The 25,078-nt window shown below is 39.6% G+C and overlaps 1 protein-coding gene across 1 annotated transcript in view; it reads left to right on the forward strand.

The window, feature by feature from the left end:
• Sh3rf1 (SH3 domain containing ring finger 1) overlaps positions 1-25,078 on the forward strand; it is a 163,052-nt gene that overhangs the window by 128,084 nt on the left and 9,890 nt on the right. The window contains exons 7-11 of the mRNA XM_026389753.2: positions 10,455-10,642; positions 12,243-12,413; positions 14,822-15,081; positions 16,050-16,411; positions 24,151-24,509. Coding sequence (XP_026245538.2) covers positions 10,455-10,642; positions 12,243-12,413; positions 14,822-15,081; positions 16,050-16,411; positions 24,151-24,509 — 1,340 coding nt within the window. The remainder of the gene's footprint in view (positions 1-10,454; positions 10,643-12,242; positions 12,414-14,821; positions 15,082-16,049; positions 16,412-24,150; positions 24,510-25,078) is intronic.

Consider the following 25,078-nt stretch of genomic DNA (forward strand, 5'->3'; position numbering starts at 1 on the left):
AGTCAGAGACTGGCCTATGAGTCTGGACCAGGGTTGGAATCTGTCTTCTTTTCTGACAGCAAAACCCATATTGCTTCTACAAAGCAAACCTGTCTTTTTCAAAAATCGGGGTTCAGGAGAACAGACCCTGGAAATGGAAAACGGTGGCTATTAATTTCACGTTAGCAAGCCTCCGCAAACAAAATGTGACCTGTGTTCTTAGCAGGTCTGTAGGAGTTTGTTTGTTTTGTTTTGTTTTTGTCTGGTAGGGGAGAGTGCATCTTGGCCTCTGGTGCTTGGGCTGGACCAGACTGTGAGTTAATAGGCAGGTCTCCAGGTCCACTCCTGGTGAATGAAAGGCTATGGTTTTCTGTGTAGAAATTTCCAGTCTTGCAGGCTATCAAACTGCCTGAAGCACAATACATAGCAGATTACCTTTTGAACTTCCACATCACCAGAATATTTCAGTTTAGGTTGTTTATAAAGCAACCCACAGAACTTCCTTGTGTGTCCCAGCCCTGGACTTGGTCGAGCCCTATCATTTTACCAACCCACAGGGCCAAGCAGCATCTAGGAATCTGATTTTAATCAGTCTTTCTCTCTTGATCGTATGCACACTTACTCAGTACTGTGTGAGTGTGGGGTGGGGGGAATCTGTCCAATTTTATTCAGAACATCTATGCTTGACTATGCTTCAAACACAAAAAGAGAGAACTGTATTTTCTCTTAGGTACAATCTCCAGGATCTCTCAGAATATCCTCTTTTATGCCATATCTCAGTGTCTGACTCATTCTTTGCAAGTGTAATGTACATGAAGCATTTGTTTACTGTATTTTGTAGCAATAAGATGTGACTTTTCTTTACACGTGGTTATAATGTGACATATATTTATATAAGGCTCATAGATTTTTTTGGCTTTTTTTTTCCTTAAAGCCTATTTAGTGTAGCCTCCTTTAGATACAACAGATAAAATTAATTTCCTTGTTGAACACACGCCATTTGTCTTCTACCTTTCCACAGCTATGCTGTTTTGAGACTGGGCTTGGAAATCAGGGTTTTTTTTTCCTACAGTTTCTCACTATATAACTCTATATATAGTGCAGATTTGTTAGCTCACCCTCCAAGCCACTGATGTATTACTATCTTTCGGTCACTCAGCTGCTTTTTCCTGAGTATTTTCACCAGTATTATCTTTATTATTTAAAAAAAAATATTTATTTATTCAAATCAGTTATACACGACAGCATAATGCTCTTCAATTCATAGTACACAAACAGAGCACAATTTTTATTTCTCTGGTTATACCCAAAGTAGGGTCATACTATTCGTGCAATCATACATGTACCTAGAGTAATATGTCCATCTCATTCCACCATCTTTCCTGCCCGCATGCCCCCGCCCCTTTGCCCTATCCAAAGTTCCTCCACTCATCCCATGCCCCTGCCCTCGTTAAGCATTAGCATCCACTTATCAGAAAACATTCAGCCTTTGGTTTTTGGGGATTGGCTTATTTCGCTTAGCATGATGTTCTCTAACTTCATCCATTTAGCTGCAAGTGGCATAATTTTATTCTCTGTTAATGTTGAGTAATATTCCATTTTATATCTGTACCACAGTTTCTTTATCCATTCATCTATTGAAGGGCATCTAGGCTGATTCCACAGTTTGGCTATTTTGAATTGTGCTGCTGTGAACATTGATGTGGCAGTGTCACAGTAGTATGTTGTTTTTAAGTCCTTTGGGTATAGGCCAAAGAGTGGGATAGTTGGGTCAAATGGTAGTTCCATTCCAAGTTTTCTAATGAATCTCCATACTACTTTTCAGATTGGCTGCATGAATTTGCAGTCCCACCAGCAATGTATAAGTATGCCTTTTCCCCCACATCCTTGCCAGCATTTATTGTTGTTTGTATTCTTTGTTAACTGCCATTCTGACTGGAGTGAGATGAAATCTTAGTTTTGATTTGCATTTCTCTAACTACTAGAGATGTTGAACATTTTTTTATATATTTGTTGATCAATTATATGTCTATTCAGCTCCTTGGCCCATTTATTGATTGGGTTGTTTTTTGTTTGGTAGTTTTTTGTTTTGTTTTGTTTTGGGTGTTAAGTTTTTTGAGTTCTTTATATGTCTTGGAGATTAGTGCTTTATCTGACATGCATGTGGAAAAAGTTTGCTCCCAAAATGTAAGCTCTCTGTTCACCTCATTGTTTCTTTTGCTGAGAAGAAGCTTTTTAGTTTGAATCCATCCCATTTATTGGTTCTTTCTTTAAAATATTAATTGTAGGTGGATACAATACCTTTATTTTATATATTTATATGTAGTGCTGAGGATCGAACCCAGGGCCTCACACATGCTGGAAAAGCACTCTACTGCTGAGCCACATACAATCCCAGCTCCCCCATTTATTGATTCTTGATTTTATTTCTTGTGCTTTAGGAGTCTTGTTAAGGAAGTCAACGCTTAATCTAACACGATGAAGATTTGAGCCTGTTTTTCCTTCTATTAGGTGTAGGATCTCTGGTCTAGGTCCTTGATCCATTTTGAGTTGATTTTTGTGCATGGTGAGAGAGAGGGGTTTAGTTTCATTTTGCTGCATATGGACTTCCAGTTTTCCCAACACCATTTGTTGAAGAGGATCCAATGTATGTTTTTGGCGCCTTTGTCTAGTATGAGATAACTATATTTATGTGGATTTGTTTCTGGATCTTCTGTTCTGTGCCATTATTCTTCATATCTGTTTTGGTGCTGTTTTTGTTAATATACCTTTGTAGTATAGTTTAAGCTCTGGTATTATGAGGCCTCCTGCTTCACTTTTCTTGCTGAGGATTGCTTTGGCTATTCTTGGTCTCTTATTTTTCCAGATGAATTTCATGATTGCTTTTTTCTGTATCTATAATGAATGACATTGGAATTTTCATTGGAATCACATTGAATCTGTATAGCACTTTGGGTAGTATGGCCATTTTGACAATGTTAATTTTTTCTATCCAAGAGCATGAGAGCTCTTTCCATCTTCTAAGGTCTTCTTCAATATCTTTCTTTAGTGTTCTGTAGTTTTCATTATAGAGGTCTTTCACCTCTTTTGTTAAGTTGATTCCCTAGTATTTTATTATTTTTGAGGCTATTGTGAGTGGGATAGTTTTCCTAATTTCTCTTTCAGTGAATTTATCATTGATGTATAGAAATGCATTTGATTTATGGGTATTGATTTTATACTCTGCTACTTTGCTGAATTCATTTATTAATTCTAGAAGTTTTCTGGTAGAGTTTTTTGGATCCTCTAAGTATAGAATCATATCATCGGCAAATAATGATAGTTTGGGTTTTTCTTTTCCCTTCATATTCCTTTAATTTCTTTTTTCTATCTAATTGTTCTGGCTAGAGTTTCAAGGACAATGTTGAATAGAAGTGGTGAAAGAGGGCATCCTTCTCTTGTTCCAGTTTTTAGTGGGGAGTACTTCCAGTTTTTCTCCATTTAGAATGATATTGATCTTGGGTTTAGCAGAGATAGCTTTTACAATGTTGAGATATGTTCCTACAATCCCTAGTTTTTCTAGTGTGAATATGAAAGGGTACTGTAGAGAGAGAGAATTTTTTTAATATTTATTTTTTAGTTATCGGCAGATACAACCTCTTTGTTTTGTATGTGGTCCTCTTTGTTTTGTATGTGGTGCTGAGGATCGAACCTGGGCTGCACACATGCCAGGCGAGAGCGCTACCGCTTGAGCCACATCCCCAGCCCTGAAAGGGTACTGTAATTTGTCAAATGCTTTCTCTGCACCAATTGATATAATCCTATGATTCTTATCTTTAAGTCTATTGATGTGATGAATTATGTTTACTGATATCCGTATGTTGAACCAACCTTGCATCCCTGGGATGAACCACACTTGATCATGGCGCTCTCTTTTTTAACATATTTTTGTATGCAGTTTGCCAGAATTCTATTGAGAATTTTTGCATCAACGTTCATCAGGGACATTGGTCTGAAATTTTCTTTCCTTGATGTGTCTCTGTCTGGTTTTGGTATCAGGATGATACTAGCCTCATAGAATGAGTTTAGAAGGGTTCCTGCCTTTTCTATTTCATGGAATAATTTGAGGAGTATTGGTATTAGTTCTTCTTTGTAGGTCTTGTAGAACTTGGCTGAGAATCCATCTGGTCCCAGGCTTTTCTTGGTTGGTAGGCTTTTGATGGCATCTTGAAATTGATCTGTTTAAATTGTGTATGTCCTCCTGGTTCAGTTCGGGTAGATCATATGCTTCTACAAATTTGTTGGTGTCTTTGAGGTTTTCTAGTTTACTGGAGTATAAATTTTCAAATTAGCTTCTAATTCTCTTCTGTATTTCAATAATATCTGTTGTAATAATTCCTTTCTCATCATGAATGTTAGTAATTTTAGTTTTCGCTCTCCTTCTTTTCATTAGGGTGGCTAAGGGTTTGTCAATTTTATTTAGTTTCTCAAAGAACCAGCTTTTTGTTTTGTCAATTTTTTGAATTGTTTCTTTTGTTTCAATTTCACTGATTTCAGCCCTGATTTCAATTATTTCCTGTCTTCTTCTTTTGGTGTTGGTTTGTTCCTTTTCTAGAGCTTTGATATGTAATGTCAGGTTATTTATTTGTGGACTTTTTCTTCTTGAAATGAATGAACTTAATGCAATGCACTTTCCTCTTAGCACTGCCTTCATAATGTCCCAGAGATTTTGATAAGTTGTATCAGTTCTCATTTACCTCTAAGAATTTCTTTATCTCCTCCCTGATGTATTCTGTTTTCCATGCATCATTCAGTAGCATATTTAAATATTATTGGAGTGGCTTAGATTTTTTTATTTTAACCTTGATTTATAATTTCATTCCATTATGGTCTAATAGAATGCAGGGTAGCATCTCTATTTTTTTTTTTTTTTTTTTTGGTATTTGCTGAGACTTGCTTTGTGGCATAACATATGGTCTATTTTGGAGAAGAACCCATGTGTTGCTGATAAAAAAGTATATTTGCTCTTTGATGGATGGAATATTCTATATACATCTGTTAAGTCTAAATTATTGATTGTTTTATTGAGTTCTATAGTTTCTTTGTTTAGTTTTTGTTTGGAAGACTGTCCAGTGGTGACAGGTGTGTTAAAGGCACCCAGTATTATTGTGTTATGGCCTATTTGATTCTTGAAGTTGAGAGGAGCTTGTTTGATATACATAGCTGTCCTGTTGTTTGGGGCATAGATCTTGATGATTGTTATGTCCTGCTGATGTATGATTCCCTTGAGTAGTATGAAATGCCTTTCTTTATCCCTTTTCGCTGACTTTGGTTTAAAGTCCACTTTATCTGATATGAGGATGGAAACCCCTGCTTATTTACATGGTCCATGTAAGTGATATGTTATTTTCCCATCCTTTTTAAAAAAAAAAATTATTGTTGGTTGTTCAAAACATTACATAGTTCTTGACATATCATATTTCACATTTTGATTCAAGTGGGTTATGAACTCCCATTTTTACCCCATATACAGATTGCAGAATCACATTGGTTGCACATCCACTGATTTACATATTGCCATACTAGTGTCTGTTGTATTCTGCTGCCTTTCCTATCCTCTACTATCCCACCTCACCTCCCCTCCCCTCCCCTCCCATCTTCTCTCTCTACCCCATCTACTGTAATTCATTTCTCTCTCTTGTTTTTTTTTCTTTTTTCCTTTCCCCTCACTTCCTCTTGTATGTAATTTTGTATAACAATGAGGGTCTCCTTCCATTTCCATGCAATTTCCCTTCTCTCTCCCTTTCCCTCCCACCTCTCGTCCCTGTTTAATGTTAATCATCTTCTCATGCTCTTCCTCCCTACTCTGTTCTTAGTTACTCTCCTTATACCAAAGAAGACATTTGGCATTTGTTTTTTAGGGATTGGCTAGCTTCACTTAGCATAATCTGCTCTAATGCCATCCATTTCCCTGCAAATTCCACGATTTTGTCATTTTTTAATGCAGAGTAATACTCCATTGTGTATAAATGCCAGTTTTTTTAATCCATTCGTCTATTGAAGGGCATCTAGGCTGGTTCCACAGTCTTGCTATTGTGAATTGTGCTGCTGTGAACATCGATGTAGCAATGTCCCTGTAGTACACTCTTTTTAGGTCTTTAGGGAATAGACCGAGAAGGGGAATAGCTGGGTCAAATGGTGGTTCCATTCCCAGCTTTCCAAGAAATCTCCATACTGCTTTCCAAATTGGCCGCACCAATTTGCAGTCCCACCAGAAATGTACAAGTGTACCCTTTTACCCACATCCTCGCCAGCACTTGTTGTTGTTTGACTTCATAATGGCTGCCAATCTTACTGGAATGAGATGGTATCTTAGGGTGGTTTTGATTTGCATTTCTGTGACTGCTAGAGATGGTGAGCATTTTTTCATGTACTTGTTGATTGATTGTATGTCCTCCTCTGAGAAGTGTCTGTTCAGGTCCTTGGCCCATTTGTTGATTGGGTTATTTGTTATCTTATTGTCTAATTTTTTGAGTTCTTTGTATACTCTGGATATTAGGGCTCTATCTGAAGTTTGAGGAGTAAAGATTTGTTCCCAGGATGTAGGCTCCCTATTTACCTCTCTTATTGTTTCTTTTGCTGAGAAAAAAAAAACTTTTTAGTTTGAGTAAGTCCCATTTGTTGATTCTAGTTATTAACTCTTGTGCTATGGGTGTCCTATTGAGGAATTTGGAGCCCGACCCCACAGTATGTAGATCGTAGCCAACTTTTTCTACTATCAGACGCCGTGTCTCTGATTTGATATCAAGCTCCTTGATCCATTTTGAATTAACTTTTGTGCATGGCGAGAGAAAGGCATTCAGTTTCATTTTGTTGCATATAGATTTCCAGTTTTCCCAGCACCATTTGTTGAAGATGCTATCCTTCCTCCATTGCATGCTCTGTATATCATCGACAAATCTTCTGAAATGGAAATGAGGACAACCACTCCATTCACAATATCCTCAAAAAAAATAAAATACTTGGGAATCAACCTAACAAAAGAGGTGAAAGACTTATACAATGAAAACTACAGAACCCTAAAGAGAGAAATAGAAGATCTTAGAAGATGGAAAAATATACCCTGTTCATGGATAGGCAGAACTAACATCATAAAAATGGTGATATTACCAGAAGTTCTCTATAGGTTTAATGCAATGCCAATCAAAACCCAACAGCATTTCTTGTAGAAATAGATAAAGCAATCATGAAATTCATATGGAAAAATAAAAGACCCAGAATAGCAAAAACAACTCTAAGCAGGAAGTGTGAATCAGGCGGTATAGCGATAGCAGACTTCAAACTATACTACAGAGCAATAGTAACAAAAACAGCATGGTACTGGTACCAAAACAGGCGGGTGGACCAATGGTACAGAATAGAGGACACAGAAACCAATCCACAAAATTACAACTATCTTATATTTGATAAAGGGGCTATTTTCCCATCCTTTCACCTTGAGTCTGTGGATGTCTTTTCCTGTGAGATGAGTTTCTTGAAGGCAGCATATTGTTGGGTCTTTTTTTTTTTTTTTCTAATCTTCCAGTCTATGCCTTTTAATTAATAAGTTTAGGCCATTCACATTCAGGGTTATTATTGAAATATGGTTTGTATTCCCTGTCATTTTGGTTTATTTTTGGTTTTTAACTTGACTTGGTTTCTCCTTTGATTGGCCTTTCCTTTAATGTAGTTCCTCCCTTAGTTGATTGTCATTGTTGTTTTTCATTTCCTCCTCCTGGAATATTCTGCTGAGGATGCTCTCTAGTGCAGTTTTTCTTGCTATAAATTCTTTCAACTTTTGTTTATCATGAAAGGTTTTCAGTTCATATCAAATCTGAAGCTTTGTTTTGCTGGATATAAGATTCTTGGTTGGCACCCATTTTCTTTTGGAGCTTGGTATATGTTGTTCCAGGATCTCCTGTCCTTTAGGGTCTGGGCTGAAAAGTCTGCTGAGATCTGAATTGGTCTCCCTCTATATGTAATCTGATTCTTCTCTCTTCTGGCCTTTAAAATTCTATCCTTATTCTGTATGCTAGTTATTTTTATTTTAATGTGCCTTGGTATAGATCTGTTGTAATTTTGTGCATTTTATGTCCTGTAAATCTTTTGTATTTGATTTTCCAATACATTCTTTATTTTCTGATATTATTTCATTGAAAAGATTGTGCATTCCTTTGTTTTGAAACTCTGTGCCTTCCTCTATCCTGATAAATTTTAGATTTGGTCTTTTGATGCTATCCCATAATTCTTAGATTCATGGTTTCCTACCATCGTCACTGTGTGGTCAACTTTATTTTATATTTGATTGTGTGTTTGTGTGTGTGTGTGTGTGTTTGTATGTATATATGCTAATTGATTTATGTATATGTATATATACATATATATATACATATATACATGTATATGTATACATATATACATGTATATGTATATATGTATATATATATATGTATATATACATATACATAAATCAATTAGCATATATACATACAAACACACACACACACACTTTATTGTATATTTTGTCTTTATTGTCTGAGGTTCTGTCTTCCAAGTGATCTAGTCTGTTGTTGATGCTTTCTATTGAGTTTTTAAATTTGTTTTATTGTTTCCTTCATTTCATTGATTTCTGTTTGTTTTTTTCAAAATCTCTTTCTTTCTTGAAGTAGTCTTTTGCTACCTGTATTTGCTCTCTTATCTCTTTGTTGGTGTGATCAATTTTTGCCTTTTTTTTGTTCTCTTAGGTCATTCTTTAATTCCCTGATCATTTTAATTATGCACATTCTGAACTCCTTCTCTGTCATTTCATCTACTGTGCTGTCAATGGATTCTATTGTTATAGTATCTTGGTTTGTTTGGGGTGTTTTCCTCCCTTGTTTTTTCATGTTGTCTATGTGTCTTACTCTCTTGCAGTGCGAATCTGAGGTATTGCAGTTTCTACCCTATAATCTTGTAGTGTCCCTGCAGGTTAGGAATATATCACCTTTATGGGGGAGATCAATGTTTAGAGCACCCACAACAACTAATATGCAGCCATAAATCAATTAGCTTCTGTTTAGACAGTTACAGTTTTGCCCCTATAAACAGAAATGATGAGTACGATCATCTTCTAGCATATAGTCAGTAGGGTTTCATAAGAGTTTATAGTTTCTAGTGGTGCACAGAGAGAAGGAGGGAGTAGGATGTGATGTTTATGAGGTAGGATGTAAGAATATAGAGGTATTGGATTACAGAATGAGTGAAAGAGGATCATCAGCAGAAGTTGGCTGTTAGCAGGAGGAAAAAACAGAGAGGTAACCCCATGCAAGCCTCCCTGTTGCTTTTGCAACAGGATGGTGACTGGTAGTACACCTAGTAGAGATAATCTGGTGCAACCGGGCCCATAGGGACCTTGGGGATGGTCTTCCAGGACCTGGTTGTTGTCCTTAGGTGGAACGACCACATCCCTAGTTAATAGATAATGTACATGTTGATGAGATTCAAATTTTTATTCCAAAAAAATAGAAACAGAATGACTTATGAGCTATGTTTAGAAATCACTAAATTTTTCTCATCAATATGCTGATGCATAGAAGCCATTTATGCTAGGTAGGTACATCTATTAGTCTCCTTATTTCTCTTCTGATTCAATTTTTACGATTATGGGCTTCAAAGATTGGGGGAGGGGGTGGTGGGTTTTCAGGCAGTGCTTGTTTTCCCAGGAGTTTCAATATGCAGACCCTAGAGAATCATCTGGAGTTTATAGATCAGAAAGTAACAATTGCTCCATTGATTTTCAAAAGACTTGGAGTCCTGTAGGCAGAACCCCATTAGACTGTGCCCATAAAGGAAGGAGCAGCTTTTCACTGGTGTATTTGTTAAAGATTACCAGCCTTGATAGTCCTAAATTTCAAAAGCTAGCAGAGTTGAGAAAAGAATAAGCCAAAATAGCAACAATGGCCCAGTGACTGTGGCACGCTATTGTTTGGGCTTTTTGGAGACCAAGCATCAAAAGAAATTTTCTTTCAAAGGAATGATTTGAGATATAATGCCTCTAAATTGTTTTGTGTTGTGTTTAAGTTTCAGGTTACAGAAACAATCACAAATTAATTCCTAGCAAACAGCATGACATAGCTGCCCCCTCAACAGGCATTTGAATTCTGGTCCCAGTTTGTACTTTAAAGTGCTATTAATCTTAAAATTACACGGCATCATTTCTTTATTTTTTCCCCCTTTTCCTCTTTCCTCTTTCCAAGAGTGATTACTTACCTGTTTGGTAAAAAAAAAAAAAAAAAAAGTTGCTGTGGCTTGAAGATGAATTTTTAAAGGGGGTCTCATAGGAGGCAGCTTGCTGGTTCTGCTCTGTATGGATTCCATTCGAATCTTGTATAGATTTCTGGTGCCTTTTCCCTCCCACCTTCCATAGCAGATGTTAATAAATATTTTGTTTCCCCCTCCTTTTCTTTTTTCTATACTAGACCATGAATCCTCCCCTTCCACCACCCCCTCTCCTGGCTGCCACTGTCCTCGCCTCCACACCACCAGGCGCTACTGCTGCTGTTGCTGCTGCTGCTGCTGCCGCCGCTGCTGCTGGAATGGGACCCAGGCCTGTGGCAGGATCCACTGACCAGATTGCACATTTACGGCCTCAGACTCGCCCAAGTGTGTAAGTGAGGATGTCATTTATTACTGCTTAAGTATTCACTTAAAACTAAGCCTAAACAGTAAAGGTAGAAACACACCTTTCTGATATGAGCTGCTGACAGGCTTATGGCCCACCAAGTAGTTGGTGTTCTGCAGACCTCTGCCTGGTCATGCATATAATTAGGAAACTGCTGAAACAGAATGAGCCTAACACATCAGCGTGCTAGGCAGCTCTCTTGCTGTGGAATGGCCTTTCACAGTTAGGGAAACATGCCGTTTTCTTCTTTCTAATAGCAAATGTGTGGGGAACTGCCTTTTTTTTATATATATATAACTCCTATTTGAGCTTTTGGTCTTGATTTTCATTCCTTGTAGTAGGGCACTAAGAAACAGGAAGGTGTTCCACACAAATCAGATCTAGGCGGATGCTAACACATAATAAGAGGGAGTTGGGAAGAACAGAAGTTCATTGGATTAGACAAAGGGGAATGGAGGGAAGGGAGGGAGGTTGGGAATAGGAAAGACAGTAGAATGAATTGGACATAACTTTCCTATATTCATATATGAATACACAACCAGTATAACTCCACATCATGTACAACCACAAGAATGGGAAGTTGGACTCCTATGTATAATATGTCAAAATACACTCTACTGTTGTATATAACTATAAAAGAACAAATAAAAAATATTTTAAAATATATGTTAAAAAAACAAATCAGATCTAGGTATAAAAAACTCTACATCCCAGCAATAATTATCCAGAAAAGTTTATTATTCTGTCCAGAGTTTATTAGTGGCAGAATGCAATATAAGATTTTTGCAAATCCTGATTGTTCACAGCACCAGTCAGAACTGTAGATTAGTTTGAGTATCTGTTTTCAGGTGTTGATAGGCAGAATTACTTTACATTGTGGCGTTGTTTTGTACTCTCTATGACCTAGACCTTCTTTTCCTCTGAGTTTTTCAAATGCCATCTCCTTCCTGGCTGAGCATGTACAAACAGGTGCAGCCCAAGCCTCTTGGTTGAGCTTGTGTTTGGAAGGCAGCATATTGTGCTTCTCAATGGGATTTTATACCATATGTCCTCATTTGAGGCTACTTCCCAAGTCTATCAAGTGCCATTTGAAGTGCCCAGTTTTCCCAGTGGGAACCTAATCCATAGCAGTACATAAGGCACTCTTAGAAACAGCATTAAAGGGCTGGGGTGGTGGTTCAGTGGCAGAGGGCTTGCCTAGCATGTGTGAGGCACTGGGTTCAATCCTCAGCACCATAAATAAATAAATAAACAAACAAACACATAAATAAATATACATCAACAACTAAAAAATATTTTTTAAAAAAGAAACAGCATTAATTCTGTTACACCATACAAATACCATTTGATGGATACTTTTCCACCCTGGGAGGAGAAAATCTTGGCAAGGAAGGCCTGTAACTCCATTTAAAATGTAAACAGCAAAATCTCTTTCTAGGGAAACTTGCGAATGCTACTTATAGATTAAAAGTTTGTGCTTTCAGTAACATTTGTACAACATTGAAGATGTTGTAACAAACAAGAGTTTTGAGCACCTGGGTGTATGTCTGTTAGCCTGAGATCAGTTGTTTTCTTCCTATTCTAGGTATGTGGCTATCTACCCGTACACTCCCCGGAAAGAGGATGAACTAGAACTGAGAAAAGGGGAGATGTTTTTAGTGTTTGAGCGTTGCCAGGATGGCTGGTTCAAAGGGACATCAATGCATACTAGCAAGATCGGGGTTTTCCCTGGCAATTACGTGGCACCCATCACAAGGTATGGTTTTGAGTAAATGGTTTACTAAGTTCTAAACAGAACAGCTTTGTTCTTTCCCAGGATTTCCAGCCTGTTCATATTTCTTCTCACATTATAATTGCCTGTTACATAGCCAAAGTTTTTAAAATCCATATCTATATCTGCTAAAACCCCTTTTAATGCTAAGATCTTAGCTTACTTTTCACATGGATATGTGTGAAATTATAGGTTTCTACCATAAATATACTGGGTTGGAAGTTATTTTCTTTAATTTATATTTTAGAAGACTCAACTGTACCCTTTTCAGTTGTTTTCCTACTAGAAAATAAAAGGAATAACGTTTGAAATAAGAGCTATGTTATTAATACTTTTCTGTTATATAATGCCTACTATATACCAGGCATGCTGATTTCTAAACCCATTACATTTATCACCTCTCAGTCCTTAAACACGTCATTGATGTAGTTACTGTTATTATCCCCCACTTAATAAGTGAGGAAATTGAGGCATAGAGAGATCAAATAACTTGTCTGAGATGACACTGAAGAAGGTCTCAAGCCCATACCGTGTGGATCTATATCCAGTCATTAACTGGGCAATTACCTGTGAATTCTTAGTCAGAAATAAAAATGCCTTAAATATGGTGTTGATCCATTTTAAATAAGAGCAGTTTTGTTCCCCTGGGGACATTTAGCAGTAACTGAACATAATTTTGATGGACATTTGGTCACAACTGAAGGTGTGGGGTGCTGATGGCATTTACTAGGTAGAGCCCAGAGATGCTGTTCCATCCTACAGTGTGCAAGACAGCCCCCTACCCCACCCCACAGGAATAATCTGGCCCAAAGTATCATAGAAAATCCTATTACAGAATGATAGGCACTTTATATATGTAAGATTTTTCTCTATTTTATTTAAAGATAATTTACCTTCTGGTCACTGAGGAAACTATTCTCAGGAACTAAAGGAAATGACCAGTAATTAGGATCAACATGGAAAGAGCCCCAGGTTCTGACCATTGGACTTTTAATAATAGTCTAGGTTTAACTATGTTAAATCATTCTTCAAATGTCCTGATTTTAAACAAACGACTTAATGAACTGACATGTTTGTCAGCTGTTAGCCTTGATTTATAGGTTGGCTAGCAGCCTAATCAAATGAAAATCACTATTGTTGCATATGGTGACAGAATGTTAGCTTTAATTTGACTTGCAAATTTTTAATCAATATAAACCTTCTATTCTGTATATGTTAAAATCGACATTCAGAATCCAGCCCATCCAGAAAATGGCAGATAAAACCTCCTTGGTGCAAAATAATAATAATAATAATAATAAATACGGAACCTACAACAAACAACAGTAAATAAATGAAGTTGGTCAAGCTGAGATTCAAAAACAGATTATCATAAGTCTGTTTAACTCCGGAGCAATTCTTGCTTAGAGCAAGTGCTCTCTGAGTCATCATGATAAATAAGAAGGATGTTTGTGCTATTAAAATACCCTATCAGAGAATTGCTCTAAACAGAATGGTCATTGTCTAAATGATTTTAGGAATATAAAAAAAATACATTATACAAAATCACTTTGTACTTACTATAATTACATTCATAGGAAATAAATTTGTTCAGAGCTGGCCGTACCCCCCCAAAATGTGCAAATACTGAAGGAACAGAAAAGTCCCATTTTATACTGGTCCTACCTTCAAGGAACTTTCACTGCATCATCAGCATTAACACGGGATTTATTTCTAAAAAAAGAATACACATTTTGTAATCAAGGGCGAAATTAAATTAAGATACCTGTGTTGAATATAAAAACAGAACAAAGGAAGGAATCTGCATGAAACAGTGGAACCATAAGATCTTAAACTTGGACCCCAGGCAAGACTTCTGGAAATGATGGGATTTGTGCTGGGTCTTGAAAGAAATGAGACTGAAATTGGTCAAGAGCAGCCAGAAAGGACATTCCCAGAATGTGTGCATACGTGTGTGTGCGCGCGCGCGCGCACAGGCACTTGAGTGATGTGTCCGAGGCAAGCAGAGAGAAGGTCAGAAGCTGTGGAAATGAGGCTATTTAAGGGAACACACTTGGCTTGTCTGGTAGGTGAAAGCAGGAGAATCCAGGACGTTGGAAGTCAGTGGGATGCTTGGTTTGTGATGTGGAAAACCGAACCCAGCGACTGTATATTCTTGAGCAGAGTGTGACGTGTTGGTCTCTGGTGACTCAGAACAATTTCAAGACCTTTCTCTGCCTCAGGGCCATCATTTCTTTGAATTTGCTCTTCTTAAAAACTTTGTAAAAATAATTCCATTCATTTTTTTTATAACCTTCTATCTTTAAAGCCCTGAGTCATTTTTCTTGCATTTAATTGTTCTATCTCTCATTTTGCTGATGGATTGGGCTTTCTTTCTGTTTCTGTCTTGGCAGGGCGGTGACAAATGCTTCCCAGGCTAAAGTCCCTATGTCTACCGCGGGTCAGACTAGTCGAGGAGTGACCATGGTCAGTCCCTCCACTGCAGGAGGGCCTGTCCAGAAGCTCCAGGGAAATGGTGTGGCCGGGACACCCAGTGTCGTCCCCACGGCTGTGGTATCAGCAGCTCACATCCAGACAAGTCCTCAGACGAAGGTCCTGTTGCACATGACTGGGCAAATGACAGTCAACCAGGCCCGCAACGCAGTGAGGACAGGTAAGAGGAGAAGACCAGGGCACATCAGGGAAAGAATTTGCCTGTCTAATAGCAGATAATTTGTGGCAGAGGTTGAGAAAATTAGGTATAATATTAAAATGATGAACAACAGTAGAATAAGCTGGGAATGGTGGCTCATGCCTGTAACCCCAGCTACTTTGGAGGCTGAGGCAGAAGGATCTCAACTTGGAGGTCAGCCAAGGCAACTTAGTGAAACCCTGTCCAAAGAGTAAAAGAAAATATGACTTCTGTAATCAAGATTGTTAAGTCTCAGATATCACTGTTCCTAGCTCTGTGACCACTGTATGATTCTTTGCCAACTGGTGTGTTGATCATTGTTGATGAACTAAGTTGTGAATCTATTTTAGACCCAGTAGAATCTTAAATAGCTTTCTTGGTTCTGTAGCATTGAAAACCTACTGAGAATCTTGGGTAACAATGGTGGGGTAAACTAAAGGCTTGTAAATTCTATCGGAAAAAAGAAGAGAAATGGTTCGTTATGAGCCAGGCATGATGACACAGGACTGTCTATAATCCCATCTATTCAAGAGGCTGTAGTAAGAGGATCATAAGTTTAAGACCAGTCTGAGCAGCATAGCAAGACCCCCAACTCAAAAAAAGAAAAGAGGAATGGTTAATCGAAAAAGGACTTGAGGCTGATATTGTTCAACACTGTAGAGAACCATCAAAAACCTATTCTGTGTGGAAAGGTGTTCTCTTTAACTACAGGGTTTGGGGTTATAGATGAACCTCTAGGTTCTCAACAGAATCCAGGGCTGATCTGGAAGGAAAATAGTGTCTAGAGATCCAGCCAAGATTTTAATTGCATTTAAATTACTATCCATCCATTCTTTATTGTAATAAGTAGCAGGAGCAACCTTTCATTGTGTGTGATGCAGCAAACTGACTCATGTTTCAATGAGTAGCATTTGGTAGGAAGTTGACTTTTTCCTCCTGTCGTCTACCAGTTGCAGCACATAACCAAGAACGCCCCACGGCAGCGGTGACGCCCATCCAGGTACAGAATGCCGCCTGCCTCGGGCCTGCATCTGTGGGGCTGCCCCACCATTCACTGGCCTCCCCCCAGCCTCTGCCTCCAGTGGCAGGCTCCGCTGCCCACGCTGCTGCTGTCGGTATCAGTCGAGCCAGTGCCCCGCTGGCCTGTGCTGCGGCCACGTCGCTGACCTCCCCGAGCATCACCGCTGCCTCTCTGGAAGCCGAGCCCAGTGGCCGGACAGTGACCATTCTCCCTGGACTTCCCACATCTCCAGACGGCTCTTCATCAGCTTGTGGGAGCGGTTCAGCAAGCAAACCAGACAAGGACAGCAAGGTAAGAGCGCACCCTTCTCTGCCGGGGCCGTGTCCCGGGGTGTCTCACTAATGCACATACTCTTTGTTTGAGTCCTTCTGGTGCTTACCACGGGTGAGTCACTGTCCCTGAGCCAGGAACACAGTGGGGAGGAAACAGCGCACCACCCTGTCGTGCACTCAGACTCCTGCCAGTTGCCCGGCCCTCTGTGGGCATTAGGGAGGCTTCGGTGAGCCGCCTCTCGCAGCTTGGTCTCTGGGAGGAATTTTCTTTCTTCTTGGGTCACTCATTCTTTCATCATTTTGCTGTCCTTAATTTTTCCTGTTCACTTGTTCACAAATCTGTTAAAAAATAAAAAGAAAGAAAAATTTGAAGACACAAGGGGGTTGAAAATGTTGATTAAAAGTATTATTTGTTGCCGGGTGCTGTGATGCATGCCTGAAATCCCAGTGGCTTGGGAGGCTGAGGCAGGAGGATCCTGAGTTCAAAGCCAGCCTCAGCAAAAAGCAAGGTGCTAAGCAACTCAGTGAGACCCTGTCTCTAAATAAAATGCAAACTAGGGCTGGGGATGTGACTCAGTGGTTGAGTGCCTTTGCATTCAGTCCCCTGTACCCACCCCCACCCCCGCCAAAAAAAAAAAAAGTATTACTGGTGGCTTTATTTTATCTACAGCACATCTGACATCAGCATGGTTCCTTCAGAGGACCTGAAATATAGGGGAAAATTGATTTTCTAAACTCATATGTATTTTTCATGTTTTTCACTTGGGGCTGAATATCAAAGAAAATACAAGTAGAAAACTGTTTCAAGTACTCACCGATGGATGGGTTTTGAGACAGGTAGTTAAAGGAAAGAGAAACTGATAGTGATTAAATGTGACCAGGAGAGAAGAGATAGTAGCAAGGTCTGCATAATAGTACTGCAGTCGGCACTTGTTCCTCAATATTTCATGCATTCCCCCTGAAGTTGTGGATCAGTCCTCGGAAGCGCTAGGGTAATCAAACCCTCGGCACCTGGTTCAGCGGTGATGTATGTTGCTGTATTTAAATGGGTAGGTGAGCCTGTAAACAGGAATTTATAAGGAAATAAACTTTACCGCTTATTAAAAATATTTCACTTTTTACATGAGAAATTTTGAAAAAGATTGATACCTATTCCGTGTTTATAATCAACTACATTAAACTTGGGTTCAAGCTGACACATCCAACTTTGTTAATATCATTAAAAGAATTATTTTTATGGTTTAAATTTTAATGCATGGGCACGGTGTGTCCCAGGGCCCTGGTCACTGATGGGGAAGGGCCTCTTCAGCCCCTACCTTCCCAGGAATCCTGGTGTAGCATTCATCGAATCTCTGAAACTTGTTTCCTGAGGCTCCCGGAGATGTCCATCTCCTAATCCCTGGAAACTGGGGAAACGTTTCCTTGCTGGACAGAAGCATTTGACAAATGTGCTTAAATTAAGAGTGCCTATCTGGGAAGACCCAGGGTTAAGTATAAGGATTTTCCTGAAGGGGAGGCAGCGGGGTCAGGAGAGAACAGAAGGGGAAGCAGAGGTAGGAGTGAGGAGAGAAAGGAGCAAGCCAAAGAATCCCGGCAGCATCCTTTCCTACAGCATCCAGGAATGGAGCCCTACCAGCACCCTTGATTTTAAGAACTGCTTTTCACCACAGAAGTTGGTGGCAATGTTACAGCTGCAACTAATCCAGGACCCTGAGCATCATCATTCCCTTGAGTACTCATCCCTGACCAATGGCTATCGGCCTGTGCTAGGACACCACAAGGGCTGCTAGTGCCCTAACTCTGGATGGTCCCTGATCATCGTCAGACACCCTTAGCTCAGAGCAAAGGCACTGAGCACATGTGTCTCCCTGTGCCCTCCCTTCATTGTAAGGGACCTCGTGGAACATATCGATCCTTTTACATGATGCCCCGAGATGTTCGCAAAGTTGTCTCCTTATTTCTTCTTCCTTTTTTTAAGGTCATACTCTTGAAGTTGTTCATCATGTCACAGATTTCCACGTTTTCCCTTCTCAAGTCTACTACTTCATTTGATGTTCCAAGTCTGTTGATAGTACAGTAATTCCATGATCATCATCACTTAAATAATCACGAATCCTCACAACTAAGGGTCCTTTAGCCCACATTCCTAAATCACCTCTACTAGGGTATCACGGGGCCAATTGCCAGATGCTACATCGAGAGCAAATGTCTTTCAAACTCACTTTTTGCTATCACTCACTGGCAGCAAACTTTTCCTGGAAGAGTCTGCTCAGATTGTCATTTCCTTTCCTAAGTGCTTGTAATCCTTTCATTTAATACTATTCTAGAATTTCCGAGTCGGCAGAGTACCTTGTCTTCTTTTTGAAACGTCCCCATGTTTGCCTGTTGAGTTGACCTTGATCCCCAAGTTCACTAGTCTCTCATAGATTATTGGTTGTACTTCAGCTGTTAAGAGTATCCATTTGATCTATCAATCCCTCTTTTCACCCATTTCTCTCTTATCAAGATTTATTCTTCCTTTTCAGTATGAAGAGTATCCTTCCCTTTGCGCCTTCCATCTGAGAGCCATTGTACACTCCAGATAGCAGATCTGTGTCTTTCTTGTTCTTTTTGTTTCAAATATAACTTTTTAAATCCCCTTTTAATTTTTTTTTCTTTTTTTGTCTTTAGCATTTTGGCAACTTTAAGCTCATTCTGATCTTCAGCCTTCTTGAATCACCATGCACCATACTATGTTCTTTGTTATGGGCCCTTCTCTTCATCTTTTTGTATGTGTCCTTTAAAAATGTGACCCCATTAGGCTGCTCCCCGGGGAATCACATCAGTTCCTTTGGATGCCTCTACATTTTCATCTGCCCAGATAATTTGCAATTGTATGGGTAGAATTTCATTTTGAGAGTCTTCCCTTTCCTCTTGAAGCATCTTCCCTTTTGAGTTTCATGTCATACATGTTTTCTTTGAACTTTTAAAATCAATTCTTTTAAAAGGAAGAGTTCAAACCTACCTCCAGTCTCTTCTGGGCGCCTTCTTCGAAGTTCTTGGTATTTCTGCTTCTCCTGGAGAGCATGTCTAGCTCCTGGCTGGTCTCCTCTCCCCATAGTTGATCAGAATCAGATCCAGAATTGCAGTGTGCTTGGCTTTCTGTGAGATTGAGCTATCAGCAAGTCAAGGGAAAAGTATATGAGAATCTCTTCTGCCTATGCTGTTCCTTTTGAACCGTATTTTATTTGGAAGTCCTGTATTACAAAATCTTAGGAATATCTAAAAGTTACATTTTCATCCCAGAGTTAAAGTCTCTAGCTAACTTGGTATGTGTACTCTGTATTGGACCATAGTTATCTGGAATACTCTATATTTTCAAACATAATCTCAGTTATTACTTGTTTGAAATCTGGGCCTTTCTGTCATTGTTATTTTTCCTTCCATGAGATCCCTGATTTCTTTCATAATCATGAGTTTAACAGCTTTGTCTGCTGTTTTTCTAAAAATGGATAAAACATCAACATTTACTGCCGCAACTCCTCACCCCCAAGTTCCTCACAATTCTCTCTTAAGGAGCCAACCACAGGTTTTCTTCAGTCAGCCAACATTTAAGGACCTGTCTGTTATTCTTGATTTTCTTAAGCAGAGCTTCCTATCCGGTTTTTAAAGATTCATTGTTTTCTATTCTGAGCCCTTTTCCTGAAGTCCCTGCTGATTATTTTCTTTGCTCAAACCATTTTCCTTCCTCCCCATTCTTCTTTTGCTGTCAGAAATAAGATTGTCTATGTGTGTTCTGCCGTTCTGTTTGCTGGAAGGGAAGCCCACCCTCCCGCCCACCCTCCCTGTGACGTGAACACAGTCACTGTCCTGCCCTTGCTGAGAACTGGGATCCAGACCAGCTCCCCGAAGTGCAGATCCACACACACAGTTCAACCGAGAGCAGCCTTTGCGACCTGTGGTGACAGGGAAACGTGTCTGCTCCTATTATTCCCCGGCGCTTCCAGAGGCGTTGCTTGCACTGGACACACAGAAGAGCAGAGCGTGGGCCTGATTCAGATCTCACCATCACCCCTTGCTAGCATGATGATTTTAGGCAAGCTTAGAAAGCTTCAGGCACTGAGAATAATAGTTAATTCCTGCCTCATCAGGTTGCTGTGAATAAATGTAGAAATCCTTTCTGAAAGCTTTTGACAAAATTTTTGAAGCTAGTGGTGTTTTGATCATGTCTACAATTTCACATGATACTTCCCACAGGGCCCCCTCCTTAAAGACCCCTCCCCTGGCCCCCTGTATCTCAGGCAGCATCCCGGGTCATCATCACTCTCCCCTTACCCTGCTTTATTCTTGGCAGAGGGCCTATTTTATAGCCACAATTGTATCTCTGCTAGGCAACATGAGTCGTTCTTTGTCTTATTTGCTATTGTATTCCTGAGTCTAGCAGTTTGCCTTCTTCATGTTAGACACTCTGTAAATACTTGTTCAGAGTGTGAGTGATTACTGTAGATAATCGTGAATTTAGTTTTTGAGATTCCTTACCTAAGAACAATTGATTCTGAGTTTTAGGAGTCTGGCTATATAGATTATTGATGGCCTATGGCCCAGTAATACTACTTTTTTTTTTTTTTTTTTTTTTTGCTAATTTCTGCATGTCTGAGGGCAAAAACAAAACAAAAATGGAAGACTCAATGGGAGAATGTTTTTAATTGTGAGTCTTTAAAAGAAAGTTTATTTCTGCTCGGGAAAGAGCTCCAACTTGATGTTTCCCACTCAGACTCATTGTCTGTTATGTGACTGATAGAAAGGAATTAAGCTGATAGTTGTTTTGGTTTTTGTTTGTTTGTTTTGTTGGTATGTGATGCTATTTTAAATCGTCAGCTCTTCTGAAGGGAAAACGATTATTCTAAAAACATTATTTCATCTGGGAATAATTTATTGGAAAACCCACAGGAGATGAGTTATTAAGTAAGGTTTATGTTAAAAGATAGGCCCCTTTTTCATGTGTGCTAACGTTGCATTTAAAAAATTGCTTTGCTGAAGTGTAGTCTGCACTAATTCATCCAGTTTCCATTTCTGCTGTTTGATTTTGAAGAAAAAAGAAAAGAAAAAAAAAACAAAGGTGCCCTTAGATGATAAGTGTCTGAATTTGTAGTTATCTCTTCCAAGGGGCATGTTGCTCTGCTAATAGAGAAAACTCCAGAATATGAAATTAATAGCACAGCTCCCTAGAACTAGGGCTGCATCTTTCCTGTGTAAGCATCCCCTCCCTGTACCCCCTGCACCCTGCCATGATACCTAATCCTCTGCCTTCTGCTCCATGGGTAGTCAGCATCAGTTGATGATGATAACACATCCCTTAGAAGTCATTAAAGCAAGCTGTATTTAATGTGTTTAATCATTTTCAATGAACCAAGTCATCTTTCTTCTTAATCACTTTAAAGGCTGTTCCCTGAGTGCATTTCAGTTATCTGATATTCTTCTGAGTGCCCCGTACTGAGCTTTTAAGCAACATCTTTAGCTGTGGCTTGCTGAGATGGTAATTTATCAATGGACTCGATGTTCTTGGTAGATCCATGGGGGTCCAGGGATTAGTGTGCGCCCTCTTACATCATGGCAGGAATAGCTAGAAGTCACAGCTGATAGCTACCTTCGAAGTGTAAGCTATCAGACATTAATCTCCCCAGAACATTGCTCGACTCTTTTGACCTCAGACTCCTTCCAAGAAGTAGGGCCACAGCATTGGCAGCTATTTAGTCAGGGCATTTCATTGACCTTTGAAGAGAGGAAAGATTTTATCTCCTCTGCATTGGGGAAATACAAAACTCCTGTTTTATCTTCTGAGCCCTGTCACTAGCTAAATATTTGGCTTTCCTTCCATGGGTCTCATCCTGTTCTAGTATTTTCCTGGCCTCTCAGCTCTAATAGGTGAAAGACTCTGTGCTAGGTCCTGTGTAAAATATAGAGGTGTGTAAGATACAGTTTCTACACTCAAGCAGGTAGTCCAAATTTGTTGGCCCATTTATTGGAAGGCAGGTGGTAGCCTGTTGGATAATGTGACATTATATGTGTGATGAGTCGAAGCCCAGGCCTTGAGATGCAGAAGGATCTTGCTCAGCCTTGGAATGGGTTGAAGGGATCCGGTTCTGCTCAGCTACAGCCCGAGTCAAGCTGGTACAGAAATGACCTTAGCACTTACTCCCTATCCCTCTTAACCCTGCTTCCCATTTTCAGCCCAGGGGATAATGCATACTGTGAGCAGCATTAAGCAAATGGAGACTGTGGTGCAATTTCCCAGGGATGCTTGCTCATCATCTGATAAATGATTGCTCCGTCTTCCTCATTTCTGCCATTCTGGGTCTAATGGAATTGTGTTATTGTGGATTCAGATTCATTTCCCCAAGGGTTTTTCTTTTTTTTTTAACTGTATCTGAGCTAACTCATATTTCCAAGAAAAAAATTCTCAGTGCTTTGTTTCCTTGTGGGTCCCTGATAATTCCATGTCACCGTTAGTGGGCCTTAATAGTTCTGATTTGCTTACAGAGTTTTCTAAAGAAATAGTTCTCTATGAAATGTTTCATTTTCATGCAGAGTTTCCATAAAGAGGACTTAATGATGTGGTTGACATCTTAGTAAAACAATTTAAGATAATGATTTTAAAATGATGTTAAGCCTGGTCATCAAAAAACATTGGCACTTTCGAGTTTGTGAATGAAGGAAAGCTAGTTCAAGCTCTGGCTTTCTTAGCAGAGCCAAGCAAGATGTCTAAAGAGGCAAAAATTCAAGAGATGGTTTCTGGGAAATGAGGTTGTTGGGGAAAATTGTTATTTGTGCATTTGCTTGCAAAAAAAGATACTAAAGTATTAATATACTGATGCTTTCATTAAAATGTGGCATTTTGAGTTTCTTATCAAGGGAGTAGCTGCAGAATAGAAATGACTTGACTTTGTTATTATTGACTAGTTAAATTTAATCAAGGTGAGGATGAGTGAGAAATGGTTTAGCCCTACACTCTGATGAAGGTATCATTCCTGTAAATGATGAGGCTCAAATCTGTGGGTGTGGAATAACATGCCGTTAGGTTTGCATTTCATTCAGCTCCCTTACAGTAGAGACAGGATAGGCAGAATTTCAGACAGTTCAATCTATCATCTGAATTTTTCATTTTATCCTTAAATATCTACTTAGACTTTTATCAAACTGAGATAAATTGGTGGGTTTTTGTTGTATCTTTAAAAAAAATTTTTTTTATTTGTTAAAGTAGAATGCATTTATTCACTTTGATACGTCATACATAGATGGGGTATAATTTCTCATTTTTCTGATTATACATGTTACAGAATCACATTGGTCATGCAGTCACATATAAACATAAAATAATAATATCTATTTCATTCTTCTATACTTCCTATCCCATATCCCCTGCTCTTCCCTCCCTTCCCTTGTCCTCCCCTCTACCTAATCTAAGGTAACTCTGTTCTTGGCTAGTGTCCCCCTGTTGTGAATTAGCTTCCTTTTATCTTTTTTATCTGCTTATCCTCATTACTTCAGTAGAAGATGATAATGAACAAACAAAAGCCTGCAGGCTGAATGGGAGAAGCAGCAGCAACCCTCAGGTTTAACCCTGTACAAACAAACACTGGTCACCAGATTACCAGTAACCAAGTATCAACAAACAATTTCAAAAGATCCAAGGAAAAGCGGAAACTGGAGGGGCCTATAGATTACAACAGCAATAGCGCTGTCTGTCTCCAACTACTGTCCCTATTTCTCTTTTTCTAGAAAGAAAAAAAGGGGTTATTGAAGTTGCTGTCTGGTGCCTCCACCAAACGGAAGCCCCGAGTATCCCCTCCAGCATCGCCCACCCTGGAAATGGAGCTGAGTGGTGGCGAGTTGCCCCTGCAGGGGGCCGTGGGTCCTGAGCTACCCCTGGGAGGAGGCCACGGTCGAGCTGGCTCCTGCCCTGTGGACGGGGATGGCCCAGTCACCGCGGCACCAGCAGGAGCAGCCCTGGCCCAGGATGCTTTCCATCGGAAGACCAGCTCCCTGGACTCCGCAGTGCCCATTGCGCCACCTCCTCGTCAGGCATGTTCCTCCCTGGGTCCTGTTGCAAATGACTCTAGGCCTGTTGTTTGTGAAAGGTGAGTTCACTGTCATTCTAGGAGAAAACTCTGAATAGCAAGCTTTATGCTGGAAAATACAATCTGATATCTTAAGATATTTTCTTGTGTCCTTATTTTTAGCTGAATTTGTAATAACGGTCAAGCTCTGACTCTATTCACTTGCTGCAATGTACTCTGGTCTCCTTTGCCCCCATCCCTAGATCTCTTCCGTGGGGTTGGTCTCTGGCCTTCTTTTTCTTTATTTTCAGAATGGATGCAGATGAAATTTGTCAGTCACCAGAAACTGACTCGTATTTACTTCCTTCTTCCTGCTTCTGTTCCATTACCAGCAGTCACTCTCTCTATTTAACCTCTGCATTTATTAAAAGTTGATATCATCACCTGCTGGTTTAAAGTAGCTAGAGAATTCTTTCCTTCTTCCTCCTGACCCAGAAGAGTGTGGCTGTCCTTAGTCTTAGTTCTGACTCTTCTCCTGACCCAGTGACTTGGTTCAGTACACTCAGAATAACGAGGTCTGTTTTAGTGGTTCTGGCCTTGAATAATGATCAGAAACAGAAGCAGTTCTGCTTGACACAGCCAGTGGGATT

This window comes from Urocitellus parryii, chromosome 14, assembly GCF_045843805.1.
Source record: "Urocitellus parryii isolate mUroPar1 chromosome 14, mUroPar1.hap1, whole genome shotgun sequence".
Taxonomy (NCBI): Eukaryota; Metazoa; Chordata; class Mammalia; order Rodentia; family Sciuridae; genus Urocitellus; species Urocitellus parryii.